The sequence below is a fragment of the Electrona antarctica genome (assembly GCF_951216825.1).
Source record: "Electrona antarctica genome assembly, chromosome: 21".
NCBI classification, from domain to species: Eukaryota; Metazoa; Chordata; class Actinopteri; order Myctophiformes; family Myctophidae; genus Electrona; species Electrona antarctica.
Window position 1 is genome coordinate 19,263,032 of NC_136802.1, and position 18,522 is coordinate 19,281,553.

Below are 18,522 nucleotides of genomic sequence, written 5' to 3' on the forward strand. Positions count from 1 at the left end.
CTCCAAGAAAAGGGGTGTACAGTTTCTGCTTCCATGTGGTCAAAGTTTACAACAGGCAGACGATACAGGTAAGACAAACTGATGTATTGTAAAGTGATGTAAAGTTGTAAACTTAAGCTACTTAAAAACTGGAAACACATTCTATGAAGCCCATATCAAATGCATTATAAAGATACTTATTACGCTGTATAATTGCACTCATAAATACATGCCTGAAATATATAGCCTACAGTATATAGGGCTGGAGTGGTTTGTGTATTTTGTAATAATAATCTAGATCTACAAAGTAACTATAGTAACTAAAGTTTTCAAATAATTGTATTGGCGTAAAAGTAAAATGTTTTGTCCCATAATGTAGTGGAGTACATGAGTACATGTACTTACCACTAGCTGCCCTGCCCTGCAGCGTTCCAGCCTGATTCGCTGCATTCCATGGATTTGTTTTGTCACTTGCTAGTGAAGTGAGTGACAAAACAAATACACAGAACGCAGCGAATCAGGCTGGAACCCAGGCTGACCAGATCAGACTAGGAGAGTGGCGTCATTGAGGGGGCAGAAAACAGTTTGAAATACATGTTTTCAACGAGGGCGTCGCAAATATCAACAGTTTTAGGCATGTGTGCAACATGACAACTGTTTTAAAGTATTGTACAGTAACAACTAAAGTCTCTGTAATGTTTATGTTGTACTATTTCTAAAAAATGATCTAAAATAAAGGGATTTCAGATCATTAAAGCTGGGCTGTTGCCTGAGTCCAGTGCATTCTGTCATCTTCCGGTCCAGGACTTTGTCACTCTTCGCCATGCTCTTCGCCAATAGAGGTCTGTGTAGAAGAGCCACCATTGGACTGGCCCCATGAAGTGAACGGAGTTGTCACAACTCTCTCATCTAAACGGCGCTGAGGCTAACTTACCACCACTGCTGTCACCTAACTTCTCTTTACCGTGTCCTCCGCCCCTCCCGTCCCCTCCCATCCTGTCCTGTCCGTCCCACTCCCAGGTGAGCTTGGTGCTGAACGCCTGGCCTGTGATCTCTGCGTTCGCCGGGGACCAGGACGTGACCCGCGAGGCGGCCACCAACGCCGGGCTGATCAGCATGGAGCGCGGCGACAAGGCCTACCTCAAGCTGGAGCGGGGCAACCTGATGGGAGGCTGGAAGTACTCCACCTTCTCTGGCTTTCTGGTTTTCCCCTTGTAGGGGTGGTGGTAGCCTGGGCAGCATTCCTTTTCGGGTTTATGTCCCGTTTCACAAGTTTTCAAATATGTATTAAAAAAAATCTTTTCTAAATAGCAGATAGCGTGTAGATCGGCTATTTTCAAATGATTTTTTTTTAATATAGAGCTGATGTGGTTATAATGTATGTTTTGTAATACCGGTAATAATCAAAATCTACAACCCTGCAACTAGTAACTAAAGTTTTCAAATAATTGTAATGGAGAAGTACTATTGTAAAAGTACAATATTTGGTTCTGAGATGTAGTGGAGTAGAAGTAAAAGTATTGAAAATTGGAAATACTCAAGTAAAGTAAAAAACGAAATACCTCAAAATTATACTTGAGTACAGTTATTGAGTAAATGTACTTAGTTACTTTCCACCACTGCAGGTTAATGACCAAAGGGTGGGGGATGGGGTGGTGATTGTTGAAATGGAGGTGGATGGGGATTGAAGAGCGAATCAATGAATGCAACTCAATGAGTTGCATTGCATGGTGTGGTTTACCTTAAAACAGTTTTGTCCCAACCCGACCCTTTGGTGTGGTTTGGGCTTTAAGCCTAACTCATTTTGACACAAAGAAGTTAAGAACTGCACAGAGTACAAGGGACAGTTCATCGGCAGAACGCACTCACCCCCATTATTTTCGTGGACCACTTGCCCCCAGTGCTTGTTTTACTGAGGTTAAGGTTAGGAATAAGTTCAGGGTTAGACAATAGCATGCATATTTTACTGAGGTTACGTTTAGGATAGATCTATATCTAGTGGCGCCTGTTCTGAGGTCGCCGGATTTGACCCTGGGCGAGCATGTTTTATTGGGGCGTATTCTTGTATTCAAGGGACATTAGTGAACCAGATGCAAGAAATATGACTATCTAGTGTTGTACATGTATTACACATCCGATTGATGGGTGACTATAAATTGACTATTTACAGCCAATCATCTTGAATGTATTTCCGGAAGCACTTTAGTTCATAAAGTCCTTGACCACTTAAACCCTATATAGACCTTCTTAGTTGACTCTATTATAAAAAAATAAAAAAAGCGATCTACAAGCTCATATCACGTTGCGTGGCAAATGCTTTGTGAGCTTGAAGATTGGCTATTTTGGTTCATTCAGCTATCAACTTGTGTAGGCTAATAACTTTTGGAAATTGCAAGCATGCACGTAATAGTGCCATTTAACCACATGAACCCTAGCATCCGTATTCTCTGACAAACATTAGGCAAAAAATATTGCTGATCTACAAGCTTACAATACAAATACAATTCGGCGTGTTTTGAGCTTGTATATCGTCTATTTCGGTAAAGAGATGTGGTGTAAATGTGAAACGGGAGCTGACTTAGTATAAAGCCATCGAGGCACTCCAGTCACCTATGTAAATTGGGTAAGTGGTTAATGGTACTTAATGGTATATCTCCCTGAGTATTTACCAGTGTGTATGCAAATACAAAATGTTTGATGTAACCTACTCTCTTGTAACTGGTGTTTACATTAGGGAGATTTTACTAAGTGATTTGCATATAGTTTCATAAATTTTTGCATAACTCAACTTCACCATGGATTATAATAAGGCTATTGTAAGCTCAAGTGTTAACATTTCAACTGCACTTTTATGGCCCACTGTCTATTGTCGGACTGCAAGATAGAAGACTGTAATGTGTTAATTATGTGCTTGCTTGCGCCATGTGTTAGTCTGTCCAATGTTTTTTTCTTGTTTTGATGCATGACTTGCTAAATAGAATATTATATTATGGAAATAAAGAGTATGATGTCTATCACCTGACTCTTGATATATATGACAAGAATGACTCCACGAATCAGGAATGAAGTATAGCTCTTCAAAGCAGGTTGAGGACATCTTGGAATTATAAATGTGTAATTAGCGCCTATATGGCAGACAGTGTGGTTTATTTGTAATTTAACTCAAAACACATTTTACCTGTCTTTCAGACTGACATATACACACAGCAGAGGAAAGTATAAATAGGAGCAGCGTGACCCATTGAAAATGCCAAGCCCATTGGCGTTTGTCACACTCCCCTGGGGCTGGTTCATTGAGGCAGATGCTCTGGGAAATTGGGGATCAAATCTGTGACCTTCTGGTTTCCAGGACTGTCCCTTACCTGACGTCACCACCCCGCTGCTTTACTTGTGGGCTCCGTGCCCAGGCCCATTGCTTCCGATAAGTGACCATTGGAGAGAAGCATACGGTATAGGCACGGGCCCAGAGAGAGATGAATATGGCCTCCAAACCACCTCTACTACAACCTACTATATATAAACCTGGGAGAGCAGCCTAACGTTTACGTCAGTCCTCCCTGCTCTTATACGGACAGCTGTTTGTTCTGTAATATTGTGGAGATCCCTGCTGCTCGTCAGCCCAACCAATGTCAATCAGTTGTGAATGTGAATAAATAAGAAAGGTCCAATGGTTTTTACAAGATTTGGTTCCTCTTAGAGTTACAGACCTGTAAGGGCCCAATTGTTTCCTAACTACCAATTGATTGATTAATTCAATACTTTATTAGTCAGAACTTTAAACAGCACGTACAGTAACACGTTAAAGCTAAAAGGACAGCACAAAAAAGTCCTGGGGACTCATTTCCATTGTGATGCTATGAATTAAATTCATCAACATAGCATACAAATACAAAAGAACCCCCTGGTACCCTTTCGCCCCCACTTTGAGAACCGCTGTTAGACAGTGTGACCGAGCAGCCTCTGTCAGACTAATTTATGATCAACAATACACATTGTATTCATGATATTCAACAATACACATTTATGGTATTTATGCTGTATTGTATTTGTAGATTCTCAGTCCCACAGAAGGTGCACATTCTGCTGTGACATATGAATCTAAAATACTTGGCTATCTAGATGCTGTTATTGGGGGACCTGCCTTGATTGAAGTCATGGGGTGTGGTGCCTGAAGAGCTGATTGATTTCATTATGGGGAGTATTTCGGGTGGATTGCTAGTACATTGTGATTTGCTGATTACTTACCCAGGGGTGGAGTCGGTAGTCTATATAAACTAGTATGGGTCAATGGTTCAGTTTAGAGTAGTCTGCCATGGGGAGAGGTTGACATCATGTGCATCTCTGTTTAAGTTATGTTTGAGTTGCCTTTTCTTTAGTTGTCTAGTTTTTCCATTTATGTTATCCAGGCCTGGATCACATTACAAATGTTTATTTTTCACCTACAAGCCTGCCTCCTGATCCATTTAAGGGATTTTACTCTGGCTAAAGATTCCACTTGGTAACAGACGGTTCTATAGTGCCACTACTATGCCGTAACAAAGTCCACTACATTAAGTCAACAAAGCAGAGTCACGTGAAGTGTCTCCCATAAAGTGTACCTCAGGTGACGCAGAGCAGCTCTGAGGCTCTCGGCGGTGCATCCGGTGACAGATGGGAGGCGTTGGCGATGGCAGCAGGGGAGAAAGTGCCAGGAGCCTGCCGGGATCGCACCGGACTGTCACATCCTATTAGTCTCAACGCCCCAGTGCACACACAGCAGAGGACCATGTTAGCACTTTGTATGAGACTTAGGAAAAATAATAAAAAACAACATTCGACCTGTTTCATACTTGATGTAAATGTAAATGTTAGGTACCGTAACAGGGTGGGTTACCTAGCTAGAGTAACGTCATGCCCTAGTAGTATGTGTGCGATGCAAATGGGGGAAGGGGATCGACGTCATGTGACTGTGCTGACTGTTCAAACAAAGGTGGTTCTGGTGTCGATTTAGCTCCTTTTTGAGGCTCTGGAGCTTGAAAAACAAATGTTTTGGATGTCCCGCTTTAATCTTTTCATAAGATTGTGGATGTTGCAGGTCCCTGCGTAATGTGTATGGACTACCTACACAACCTGGACAACACACCAGTATGATCCTTTATTCACTTAAACCTTATTTAGGTGATTGGGGTCCCCCCTCCCTCCCACGGGTCTGTACTTGGCACCTTCTTTCTTCAGTCAATTTACAAGCTCAATGTGTTGCGTTGTGACACAGTCTAGATTGGCTATTTTCGCAGAATGTTCGAACTTTGTCTGCTATGAAATGCCCAGAATAGGGATTGTAAAGTTCATGTGGTCAAGTCAAAAGTGCACAAAAGGTCACACACCTTGAGCAAGCCCGAGGGTTCTTGAAAAACACCAAACTACACAAACATGGTATGCCTGGGCAATAAACACCCTCCCTTTCAAAACAAGGATGTGTGTTTAGGATATAGAGAAAAAAATCTATATTCTTGCTAAGCACTGTTGGCAACAAAATAAGAAAAGAGGTTGCAATGGGTTTTGTGTGCTAGACCCAAAATCCAGTATACACATCAAAAGTAGGAATTGAAAATAAATCCAAAAAAGGTAGCACATCCAAACATTCTAATCAATGGAGGACAAAGTACTCACATTTCCATTTTTTATTTTTTATTGGCACCCACACCAATAAATGAACAATTAGGGGAGCAGAGCACTGTTGGCAACAATTATATTAAGAATACAATTTGGCCACATAAAACTTTTCATTTTCTCCCATATACTGTTAGGAGTGTCCATGAATCTTTCACTAACTGTTTTATTTAGACAGCTCAGGACAGTGCAGGGCTAATTCCCACACCTTACCCCAAATAACCGATGCTGGCTATGGCAAAATGGTCCCTTAGGTTCCTAAGGTTTTTGCCTGAGTGCTCTGGCAAAACACAGTCCCAACAGCACAACTGATGATATTTCTAATGTGATTAAGCCATTCTCAAATCTTCTATTAATGGCTAGGTGTGCTGTCATGCTCATTTCAGCACGGCTGGAGAGCCTATTTCAACCAATTGCTTGGTCAGAAGAACTACCTGTTGTAATGTAAATATTTCATTTCACTTTGGACTTTTTTCTTCTTTTTTGGGCGACTGCTCTGCATGCGTACCACCAGAGGGGGGGCTCAAGAACCACCAGTGGCACACGTACCACAGGACACAGGTTGAGAATCACTCAAAGGGGAAAAGGGCCTGATGTTTTTACACCAAATTTCATGACCAGAATAGGGATGCCTATGTGGCCAATATGAGCTGGCACCGCACTACAGTTTTAAATATGCTTCAACCACAGATGGTGAAGAGGGAAAAAACCATACCGCAACATTGGTGTGATGCCAGAGTGAAACAGAAACTGGCCTGCAAGGCCTGGGTAGTGAAAAATATGTAATGTGTTAACAAAGGGACCTTTTTAGATAAGATTTTGCCCGACTGGCAAACGTCTGGATTAAAAGAAAACCTAGCTTGATACAGAGATACAAGAATAAGATTATAGAGGAAAATTCATATATGCCATAATTATGCCAATTAATTATTATGCCAATCTGGCAAATCATGACTTCATGAAAAAGAGGAACTCAGTCAAAGAAAAACAATTCTGAGAAACGTGGCAATCTCTGTGAATCATTTACACACGCTTCCTGATTTTTAAGTCTATTTAGGTTTATGTTTTTGCGTGGGACATTCAGGCTGCGGCGTTGTTGGGACGTTGGCGCCAGGTGGCGCCGTGGGGTGCCGTCTCCTCTCGTTGACGTACATTTTGTTGTTGTCGCCGATCTGCAGTCCCACCACACTGCTCATGATGATGGACATCCCACTGGTGGAGTGGGAACGATGGCCGGCGGTCTCTGGATTAGAAAACTGACGCTGAAAGTTAGGAGCACAGCGGGTGAGACTTAAAAAGGAGCTCCCGGAGTTTCCGAAATGGCACCATTCATTCTCCAAGTTCATATTAAAATCATGTGACATTGACTGCTTCAATGACAATACGACATAGCAGAATGTCAGACAATTACAGCTTGTCCCAGAGCCATAGAGTAAGAGAGAGTTACGCAAACTCCGCTCACTTCATGGGGCCAGTCCAATGGCGGCTCTCCTACATAGACTTCTATTGAATGGGGACAACCGGAGGTATTGAATGGGGACAACCGGAAGTTTACGGAATGCATTGGAGTCTATGGGCTTGTGTGAGAACATGAACCATGTGACCATGCTTTTTTCTGCCCCCGCAACTCTTCTATTAGATGGCTCTGGCTTGTCCTATACGCAAAGAAATACTGTGACATTTTAACAAACAGAAATATCAAATATATTTTTTCGGCTTTCTCTTGAAGGCCACGTTCCATTTTCTAGAACAGTGGTTCTCAAAGTGTGGCTCGGGGACCACCATGGGGTCCTTGAGGGGTTTCCAGGGGGTCCCCATCTAAAATATTGTCCATTTGTACACTCTCTAAGTTATGGCCTAAGCTTCCATAATAAACTGGGGGTCCTCGAAATTAAAAGGTTTGACACTGATTTTCATCTCTGATACTATAGGTCTACTGATATTTTCTGTTCATCCAGGTATTAATCCACCCCGTGTCCCAGGACTAAACAACTCTCAGATAGGGGAAATGTAAACTTGCTGTGTTCTGAGTTGCTACAGTCAGAGTTGTTTGTTGATTGTTATGAATACTTGTGCAGAAACCCAAACCAGGGGTCCCAACTCAAAATAGCTATAGCCTGGCTGTACACTGGGTTCCCCCCTGGAGGGGGAAACCCAGTGTACTCTCTGCTGCCCCATCTGGTGGAGTCAGGTTAGGCTGTACCCACGCTATTGCGAAATTGTAAAGTAATTTCCCCTGATGGCCCCCACTTTGAAAACCACTGAGCTAACATGATAGAATCCACCCACCTGGTAGTGTCCAGTAGGGCTTGGCCTAAGCCTGCACGGTGGATGAGGTGTCCTGTCTGCATGTCTCTTCTCAGGCACAGGAGACGAGGGTGACGTCTGCCTCTGATCAGCGGCTATCACTTTGTGATTTGTCGATGAGTGGACGGGAACAGCATGAAGGCCTCTGATTGGCTGAAATGATGTCTGGCCTGCCAATGATAGACGCAGAACCCTTTTAACACTGAAAGGTCAATGGACGACATAATCTAAAAACTAAAACCAAATATTGCACACCAAAATATATACATTTGAACAACCTCACTACCTTATGATACGTGTTTAAAGAGTTGTAATGAAACATACCGACTTTGTCGGTTGGAAACCTCATATGTCCAAAACTGTTAATTTTCAGGATTCAAATTCAACAGTATCAAAAGTTCAAGCTCAAGACACGTCGCTTCACGCCACGTTTGGAGCTATGTTGACTGTACTGTATGTGACATTGAATGAGACAATTTCATATCAATGAATTATTATGCTGGAGTATGTTCAAACCAGAGTAATGTAGTAAGAGAGTGGTGACACGCTTTGATCTCGCCGCAAAGCGGGTGCCTATGGGCGATAGTTCCAAACATTGCTCCTATGGCTGGAACTATTCCATTGAGATAGAATGAGCACTTCCGCATTCCATTGTTACAATGAGAGTCAACGGGAGTGTCATTACTCTCTTTTATACTACTCTGGTTCAAACCATCGTCCGTATCACAGTATAATTTAATTGTTATACTAATGTGTTCAACATCATAGTTCATATTAGTTCATATAACTAAAACTGAAGACTAGCACTATACACTATCAACCAGGAGAGGGAGGCCAGACAATTGAGTATCGAGACTCAATTGTCTGGACTCCCTCTCCTGGTTGATAGTGCATAGACAATTGAGTCTGGATGGTGGTTGACGGTTTAGCTAGAAAACATGATGATTGTCTTCGGGGGGTGGGTGAGCGTCTCTGGAGAATGAGGTTTTTTCTGCATGTGTGTGTGTGTGTGTGTGTGTGTGTGTGTGTGTGTGTGTGTGTGTGTGTGTGTGTGTGTGTGTGTGTGTGTGTGTGTGTGTGTGTGTGTGTGTGTGTGTGTGTGTGTGGTTGGTTTAACAGGAACTAGAGAAGGGAGGAAAGGCTTCACATAATTATATCATCTTCGTGTTAACAACCTTTTGCCATGCAGGGGCAAGAGAGCAGATACAAAAATGCTTTACTTATATTAAAAAAAGGGAACGAATGTAACCAAATAAAAAAGGGAGTTATCCTTAATGAAGGTGCCGGCAAATAGATCAGTTAGAAGAGTAGAGAGATTGGACCTGAATATAATAATAGGCTGGTCTTGTTTGCTTGTGTTGTTTGCTTTAAAATATATTTGAATTGAATTGCTTTTGAAAACCTATTACTATATGCAAATAAGTACTTATGTATGACTGTTTCATTTTCTGTAACTTTACTTGCACCAGATGAACTGTCGAGAGTGAGCTGTCACAGGTTTTGTGGGGGCCATAAATTGTAGGGTCAGTGGATATGTAGGGAGCAGCAAGCAGGTGTTGCTGAGATTAGCAATTCCAATACTTATTCCAATACTTATTTCGCCGCAGGTTGAAAACCCACCTCTTCAGGAAACACTACCCTTCCTCTCTGCCTGACCTACTTGTTGTTAACTAGTTGTACGAACGCTTGTTTTCTATTGTTGTATTGTTTATTGGATCTTGTTTAGTCGATACACTTAATTGTTTTAGCTCATGCTCATTTGATTTAGCTATTTTGTCTCATCTGTTTAAGGAAATAGGTAGCTGATATATTGCACTTTTACCTTAGCGCTAGGTATACTCTTGGTTGCTTGTTTTTGCAGAAAATGCACTAAAGACTTCTGGTGATTAGTAGTTTTTGTTCCCTACCTATGTTGAATACACTTATTGTAAGTCGCTTTGGATAAAAGCGTCTGCTAAATGACTGTAATGTAATGTAATGTAATGGTTGAAAGGATTGTTCCTTTAAGAATAGGCAGTAAATACGTTTGTGAGGTAAATATTGTGACATTTCTTAAAATGTGTTTTGTCTTTTCAAATATCTTTATTTTGGGGTTGAGAAATGTGAGAGATGTATTTTCTTGTGTTTTGGTTGGTTATTATTTTGGAGGTCACCCCAGAGGTTATGCCGAGAAGAGCGTCATTATATAAGGGGCATGCAAACAAATATACAGTTTCCTCTTTTTGATTTTTTTGGACAAGGAGCTGTGTGCTAAACATAGACAGATTTCTATGCAGTACTGTATATGGGAAAAACTTGAAGAATCTCTGAGTCAAATCTCCTCCTCACCAACTGATAATATCCTGCATATTTTAGGATGAGAACACACACATGAGTATTCATTCATGTGTTGGATGCTGGCTTGCTTATAGTGCAATTAGGCACTGACCTGTCAACGAGATAGCCATTTAATTTGGAAAAAAGCCGGGAGGCAACGGTCACATGGATTAACCTCATGGATTAACCTCTTTTTGATTGTTTGTGAACTTTACTTCTTATACAAATAAACAGTTTTTAACCGCATGCTCGATTGTTGTATTATTTCTTAATTAGATAGGCCAATAAACATCAGGACAAGGCTTCTTCAAACGATTTCACCAGGCCCTGAGGTAAGATTGAGCACACAACACTCACAGTAAAGCGGAAAACATTACTGTCTGATTTCATGTTCACACCTCATTCAGGTTGCAATAATGTTTAAATTAAATGAATAAAGAACACACTTGCATTTTATCCTGCTATGAATTGGACATTTTGCAATGCTGTTTTATCTTATTGTGTGACTTTGGCAGCATGACTAAAGGCTATGTAAGACTGAACAAGCAGGAATAGGATTTGTTGTCATTATCATTGTTGCAAGTCTGGGGGAATAAGACAGGTATTGTTTGCAGAGACTGATTATGAATGTATTCAGATGGCATCAACACATGTTTACTGCAAAGCTAATTATAAAAGGTGAGGTCCCTGCAAAAGTAAGGCTGGTGGATGAGAATGGTATAATATACTTTAAACGTCATTTAAATGTCAGATCCGATCCGATGTCAGGAGCAGGGTTTGAGTGAATGACTAGAAGTATGGGAAAGGACATCAGTAGCACTATAGGCTATTACCGAGAAATCACCCGTAAATACCTGAAAGCCACAGGCTAGTCGATCAGCTAAAATTGACCTATGACCCCTATGACCGAGAGTAATTGCTATTTCTCTCTGTCGCCGCGAGTTATATGGTCCTGAAGTTGTGACTCTTCTGGACGACTCGTTTTTGGAAAAGGTCCTGGGGCAGACCCCGGGTCCAGGGTGGTTCGGTTGCTGACCGGCTGTCAGTATTGAGCATTTTGTTTTATAGGTTTATATGTGACGATACCATTAACATCCCATATAGGGCAAAAATGTCAAAAATGTGACGTGTCAAACTAGGGGGTTTTCATGATTTTGAATCCATTCCAAGCATTAGGTTTGCACAGAAAACACTCCTTGGGCTAAAAACGGCAACACGCAGTAGTACTAAATTAAAGAGCTTTAAACGTGTTTTTTCTTGCAGAGCAGAGTACAGTATGAGAACTTTCCTCTTTCTACCATAGTGGTTTAGACAGCGAGCAAGCCCTACTTCGACTTCCTTTTCACCTTTGATGATGTGTTTGTCTCTTTGATTCACGTTCAAACCAGCAGCTGTTTCCTGCAACAAAAAGGGAAGTGGAGATGTAACGGCATGCATGGCTGGCAAGTTGGCAACCCTAGCATTTTGAGCACAGTGCAGCTTTTGTCATAATTTGCTCTATTGTCACTTTGTGGTCTTGATTGTTAAACATAGTTTCACTGGACCATAAATAACAGGCACAACATTAGCCTACACCTCTGATGCCTCCAGTATGTTTCTTTAAAGAAGAATGCTGACATATAAGCTGAATTACAATTTGACAATAAAGCTGATGCATTTTGATGGTAACACAGAGCTGACAAAGACTTTGCCACGAGGAATGACACTGTTCACTTTTGCCACAAGCAAGCAGTAAACCAGGGTTCAACCTTTTACCATGCCAAGGAAGGACCCTCAAATAGCCATAAACTACAGTATAGCTGGCTTTTCCAGTGACCTGCACGGCCCAGGAAAACGGAAGCAAAGCAGAAATCCAACAGAAGCACCCAGAGTGGTGTAAAGAGATTCAGGCGACAACAATGAGAGTCACTACTGGGATTTTTGGTCACAGCAAAAAGATTTGTTATTTATTTTTGTGGTTCCTTCAATGTGAAGGCATGCTTCATGAACTACATTTTTAAACTGTTATATTAGTATTTGCATTAGTTAGTGTGCAAAAACACAACAAATATAATATAATAAACAAAGTTTAAAATAACTCTTACCTGGGTTGGTGGAGGTCCTGTTAAAACGTTGTTGGACACTTTCACGGCTTTGCCATTGGGACTCGCTAAAATATGAAGTATAAGAAAAAGCAAATGAATGAAAGTAAGAATGAAGACAGGACAAACTGAATAACGATAAGATTACAAAATTGTTACAATACTGTTACAAAAATAATAATAATAATATGAATTATGTTTCTGAGGGACAGTGGAACAACACAATTAGAGGGGACATCATAAGTTTATATATCATATAGACGATCAACGTTAAGGACAAACCTAATGCCTGAGTGGTGTGAATCGTTGAAGGGCGCTCTGTTACTCTCTCATCACTCCTTTGGTCCTGGGAAAGAAAGAAAGAAAGAAAGAAAGAAAGGAAATCTTTTTATCATCATACAGTTAAGGTGGTATGGTGTGGTGTGGTGTACACCACACATTGAAAAGGCTAAGGACATAATTTTAAAATAAAAGTGAACAAGGGAGTGTTGGCTGTGTGTGTGTATTCATTTATTACCAGCTTCACTAGCAGTTGGTGTACTGCGTCATTAATTGCATTCCGGTGCTTCTCATACAGGGCTTCTGTCACAGCAGTGCATTCTGGGAACAACATATAGACAGGACTCAGGAGGTTGATACATTCTATTCTATTCTATTCTATTCTATTCTATTCTATTCTATTCTATTCTATTCAGTGTTGCCAGATTTAGCAAGATAAATAAGCAACCAGGTTAATGAACACTGTTTAAACCTATATCCATCGGATATTTGAAATTAACATATCTACAAGCTTGTAGATCTGCTATTTTCAAAAAGATCTTAGGAAAAACTTGGACATTTTTGAATATCTTTTAAAATAAAGTTCCCTCCCTACTTTTTATTAGTAGGGGGGGAATACATTTAAACGACATTAGGAAGCAAGCCCAAATAAGCCTTTATACTTTAGAAACAGGCCCAAAAACAAACGCAACCCGCAACTACCAATATTTACAAGCGACTACAGAAAGACAAGCCCAAAGTCTCTTATAATAATTATACATAGAAACTATTATTCTATTCTATTCTGATTATGTACTGTTTAGTGCTATTTAAGTTTTCTCCAATTGGTGGTCAGCTCACCTCTCACCACGTTATAGGTCAGAGCTAGGTCTAAAACTATATGTGGTTCTTGCAGGGTGGAATTCTCACCTCGGAACAGGGGTCTCTGGGTGGGTTCAGGGAGCCAGCACCTCTCCATGAGTTTTACCAGATCCTCCAGTCCTGCATGGGCCTCCCCTTGGTCCATCTCTATCGGGAAAGGCCTGTCTCCCTTGGGAATACGTAGCCGTACGATGCTGGGGATGGCATCTGAGAGCGGAGGGGAAAGGTTGTTGATGAAGAGGAGAGGAGAGAAGAGAAACCTTAGTAGCAGAATAGGTACTAGGCACAAAATAATGTGTTTCTAATTTTTCTTATTGTTTAAGTAACATTAGTCATATACTGTAATAGTGGCATCTGTAAAGCTCAGACAGTTATTTATTTGAGGAGGGGGAGATGGATGGAGAGATACAATTAAGACAACAAATGAGAGAGCAAAAGAAAGAAGACAGACAGACAGACAGACAGACAGACAGACAGACAGACAGACAGACAGACAGACAGACAGACAGACAGACAGACAGACAGACGGACGAAGAGAGAATCACTCACTGGCATATGGCTGTTTCCCCGTCGCAATCGACCACAAAAGAATGCCATAACTAACATAAAGAGAGAGAGAGACATCCAGCAATTATCTTACATCCAAACAAAACCCTGTCATCAAACACTTTTCATGGGTGACTGGTGAGTGTTGCATATTTACGTAGACAGGCACACAGAAGAACCCAGAGGGAATATGTGAATACCTATAGATGTCAGAGGCACAGGTGGGTCTGTACGATAAGTCGAAGGCCTCCGGAGGCATGTAGTTAATCGTCCCCCCCTCCTCGCCACCATTGGACGCCCGTGTCACACTGCTGTAAAACTTGGCCAGGCCAAAGTCAGTGAGCTGGATGAACAAGAGAGGGGAATGGAGAGAAAAATAAAAGGAACAATTAATATAGGGGAAGGGATGCAGAGAAGGGGAGGGAGATATAGATTGCAAAAAGTGATTCAGCCATGGCTTCACAAAGTAAAGGACTGTTGAACAAGCCTTACGACAGAGCCAGACTTCCTTGACTCCATGAGTGTACTTTTTTAGGAGACGAGAAACACAGGCAGCTGTCGCTGTCTTGAACAATGGCAGAGGATGGACATTCTTGACAAACCACTGATGGTAATCACCAAAACTCAGTGAGCTAAGAGCTAAGCCTGTTGTCAATGCACAGACTGAACTGATCTGTGTTTTAAATGGACGCTCCTTTACATACATTTCATGACCCTCTTATGCATATTAGCAATTAGCCACTTTTTAGGGATGCACACGCAGATTAGACACACCAACACCGGGAGGCATACTACAACGGTCGGACATGCGCTGCTCCGTGCTCGCGGTTAGGATTAGGTTAGGGTTTGAGGAAGGTTGTCGGTCTATTGACAGTCGGACCAGCGCATGTCCGACCGCATGTCCGACCATTGTTTCCGCATGTCGGTCCGTTGGTGTGTCTAATCTGTGTGTGCATCCCTACTTCTATGGATCTACTTCTCTATCTATCTATCTATCTATCTATCTATCTAACTGCACAATTAAGAATTTAACACATATTATTTGTAATATGATGTGACAGTTGTGACTGAAAATCGAGACTGGGCGGGCCTCACCTTAACATTTAGGCACGTGTCCAGCAGCATATTGCTGGGCTTCAGGTCCAGGTGGAGGATGGGAGGGGTGAGACTGTGTAGGTAGTTCATGCCCATGGCCACTTGGTGGGCCAGTCGAAAGACCAGGGCACATGGCAGGGGGCTGTTTTGAGTGTCCTGGTGAGGGAGAGGGCAAAACAGAAAAAAATGTTTAAGTCAAGAATGAAGAAGAATGTATATTAGTCACTCACTACTCATACATGCAGTGAAATCACAAAATACTGTGCAACAACATAACCATGTTGCCTGACACAGAATCAGAGTGACAAAAACATTGATTAAAGGCTAATTTATACCAGTGGAACCCAGGGTTACCATGGACAGGCTGACCATGGTCCATAAGATGGCGAGCTCCCCATATTTTCTTTTACAAGGAAAGTCACTTTTTCTTTTCACCAGAGCCAATGTAACAACGGTTACACCTTCTGAGGTTGTTGTTGCTGTTACAATTTTTTGACATTTTTGAATAAATATTTGAAGTTTTTTCAGAAAACGTATAGGTCAGTATTTAGAATCGACCTCAGTCAATCCTAAATGGGAAATGGTAAATGGTGCATTTATATAGCGCTTTTATCCAAGGCACTTTACATATTGTGCATTACATTCACCCATTCACACACACATTCATACACCGATGGCAGCGGAAGCCATGCAAGGCACCAACCAGCACATCAGGAGCAATTAGGGGTTCAGAGTCTTGCTCAAGGACACTTCGACACTAACTCTGGGGGAGCCCGCGGGTTCGAACTGGCAACCTTGTGGTTACCATCCAGCCACTCTACCCCTGAGCCACCGCCGCCCACCGGTTAAGAAGAGAGGAAAGGAATACATGTATGATATGGAAGAAAGGAGGACAGATCATTGATTGGATAATAAAATCAGTGTGAACCTATGAAATGGAGGGACAGACTAACCTGCAAAGAGGCTAGGGATCCCCTCTCCATAAGCTCCATGACCAGGCCCAGCTGTATGGAGGAGGTCTCGCTGAAGGGCGGTCGGCCCCGGAACACCCCTAGGACCCGGATGACATAGGGGCTCCCTCCCTGTCGCATCAGTTCAGCCTCGTGGAGCAGGAGCTGATTTTTCCTGGATCTGAATGAATGTCGGAGAGATTTGATTGTTAGTATATGCAGAATGGGTACATTTCAAACAAAAGCCCAAGTCAATACAATGTGTGTGTGTGCGCGCGCGCGCGCGCGCGCGTGTGTGCGCGCGCGTGCGTGCGGCGTGCGCATGCATGTGTGAGTGTGTGTATGTGGTACAGTTGGGGGAAATAAAGGGATACATTTTGTGCAGCTAAAGTATAGGAAAAGGAAAATACCGGTAATGTACTGTGGAATTGGAAATGTTTGAAAGAATCAAGAATCAATATGTTTCATTTTTGTCGCTAACTTATACAAGTACAAGCATTATTCTGCAAAAAAAAATATATTTCCAAAGTTTCAGTTTCAGTTTCAGTTTCACTACAGCTAGGCTACTCAAATGAGGCTTATAACACAAACAAAGGCAGTGCATCATTTGAAGTACTGATATTGTCCCGAATATAAGACGACTCTGATTTTAAGACGACCCCCATTTTTCAAGACTCATTTGTGGAAAAAGAACAATGAATGTCAAATAGTCTAGTCCCTGATTATAATACAACCCCGTTTTTTAGGATATTTCCATTGGGAAAAAAAACATAGTCTTATATTCAGGCCAATATAGGGTATTTGCGTCCTTTAAATCCATGTTGGCACTTAGTAGGCTACTTTTTCCACTTACCCGTCATCATGGTATAATAATTTAACGGCCACATCCCATCCCCACTGAAGATGTCTGGCCTTAAAGACTTGACCAAATCCACCTGAGCCAATCACCCTCCAGTCCTGCAGAGTGGACTCACCAATCAATCCTGCATCGTCTGGGTAGCTAGATAGTGACATGGTTCACTGAGGGGAAGGTTCAATGACAAATAAGTATAGGCTAATCATAACAATGATTATATGATAAATGTGCCTTTGGCTTACTGAGGATTATAAAATTGGATACCATAAATAGCCTATAGGCCTACTACACCAGCGGTTCTCAACCAGTGGTCCTTGAGGGGGTTCCAGGTGGTCCCCAGCTAAATGACGGAGAGTTGGTAACCAAATGGACCCTTATAGATCTTTAACTCTTGAGAGCGTAAAATGAAACATTTACGCTCTCAAGAGTTAAATTATTGTTAAACATCTGCATTACTTAATTTAAAAGAAGTCTACACAATTAGAGAATGTAGAAGAATTGCTATTTCTCCTAATGGTACCAACATCAATACAGCATGGAATTGTGGACAAAATCTTATCCAACGACAACAAAGTATTCTTTAGTTTTGGGTCTGAGAGGCTAAATCTCATCAAATGGTGGTCCGTGGCTCAAATGCAGAATAAATAATGGGCCTTGATATGAAAAAGGTTGAAAACCACTGTACTATACACACATCAGAGTCAGATAAGGATGACAGATCCAGTAGTATAGGTATAGGCCTACCACTAAAACCTATAGCTGAAGTGGATATGTTACACTTTCACTTTAATGCGTTATGACCGAATAAACTCCATTTTCCCAAATAGTGTATCATACACGTGAGGCCGTGGTCAGAGACTTCCCCAACTTATTTCACATGATCAGGCCTTTTTAAAAACGTATTTCACTACAGCACAGAAATAAATAAAGCACTACTAGTAGCACAAATACTCACCCGCAAAAAGATATGCATCACGTCTTCCTCAAGAACATTAAGAAAATCCTGTCAGCTCATTTTGTCAAACAGTAAGTTTCCACACAGAATAGAACAGAAATAATATCCTTTCCATATAAGTGATAAGGAAGCAGAAGTGAAATATAAATGGATCCGTTTTTTTGTTTAGGAGCCTGTACTTCTGCTTCTCGCCTCTACAAGCCACATTATGGGAAATACTATGTGAAATACTAATTTTCATTCTGTAACTGTAACAGGGAGTCCCCCTTCTATTCTACCAAAACTTGTACTTGATAGTGTGACCTCAACCCAAGAGCACATGCACCCCCCCCCCCCCCCCCCCCCCCACACACACACACACACACACACACACAGTGTGAGGATGGTGTTAAAGCTTCAATCCGGAACTAATTGTTATGAATAAAAATAAAGAATAAACTATAAGTATCATATAAAATTCAAATGAATACAAAAATATATATTATTTTTTGCCACTTCCCCCCCCATGAAGTTCATCCAATTTGGCTTGTGGTGGGAGGTTGTCTCCCTCCCTACTCTGAGTTTTCCACTGAAACGTTTAGACCTCTCTCGAAGCTGCAGAATTTCACATCCCGGGTAGGACGTGGTGAATTGAAACCTACGGATAGC

At 41.6% G+C, this 18,522-nt stretch overlaps 2 protein-coding genes across 2 annotated transcripts in view; one reads left to right on the plus strand and one right to left on the minus strand.

Moving 5' to 3' along the window:
- Nucleotides 1-1,197, plus strand: part of LOC306914261 (cerebellin-1-like) — a gene marked incomplete at both ends in the record, with an annotated part of 1,813 nt that extends 616 nt beyond the window's left edge. The window contains 2 exons of the mRNA XM_079491251.1: nt 1-68; nt 1,000-1,197. The exon at nt 1-68 is cut by the window's left edge and continues 52 nt beyond it. Of these exons, the coding sequence (XP_079347377.1) occupies nt 1-68; nt 1,000-1,197 (266 nt within the window). The remainder of the gene's footprint in view (nt 69-999) is intronic.
- Nucleotides 1,198-6,263: 5,066 nt separating this feature from the next.
- Nucleotides 6,264-17,973, minus strand: LOC306914087 (receptor-interacting serine/threonine-protein kinase 3-like). The gene is made up of 13 exons (XM_079490991.1): nt 17,875-17,973; nt 16,917-17,083; nt 16,067-16,244; nt 15,114-15,269; nt 14,219-14,361; nt 14,022-14,071; nt 13,521-13,679; nt 12,850-12,932; nt 12,615-12,678; nt 12,336-12,400; nt 11,598-11,649; nt 7,918-8,105; nt 6,264-6,890 (listed from the first exon to the last, which is right to left on the minus strand). The coding sequence occupies exons 2-13, from the start codon at nt 17,075-17,077 to the stop codon at nt 6,678-6,680; spliced, it is 1,512 nt and encodes a 503-aa protein (XP_079347117.1). The 5' UTR covers nt 17,078-17,083; nt 17,875-17,973; the 3' UTR covers nt 6,264-6,677.
- Between the last annotated feature and the right edge of the window lie 549 nt (nt 17,974-18,522).

Coding starts and splice junctions, on each gene's coding strand:
- LOC306914087 (XM_079490991.1), bottom strand. CDS start 17,077: ATGTCACTATCTAGCTACCCAGACGATGCAGGATTGATTGGTGAGTCC. Junction 12,401..12,614: donor TCACACCACTCAGGCATTAG/GTTTGTCCTTAA, acceptor TTCATATTTTAG/CGAGTCCCAATGGCAAAGCC. Junction 8,106..11,597: donor AGACAAACACATCATCAAAG/GTGAAAAGGAAG, acceptor TATCATTGGCAG/GCCAGACATCATTTCAGCCA.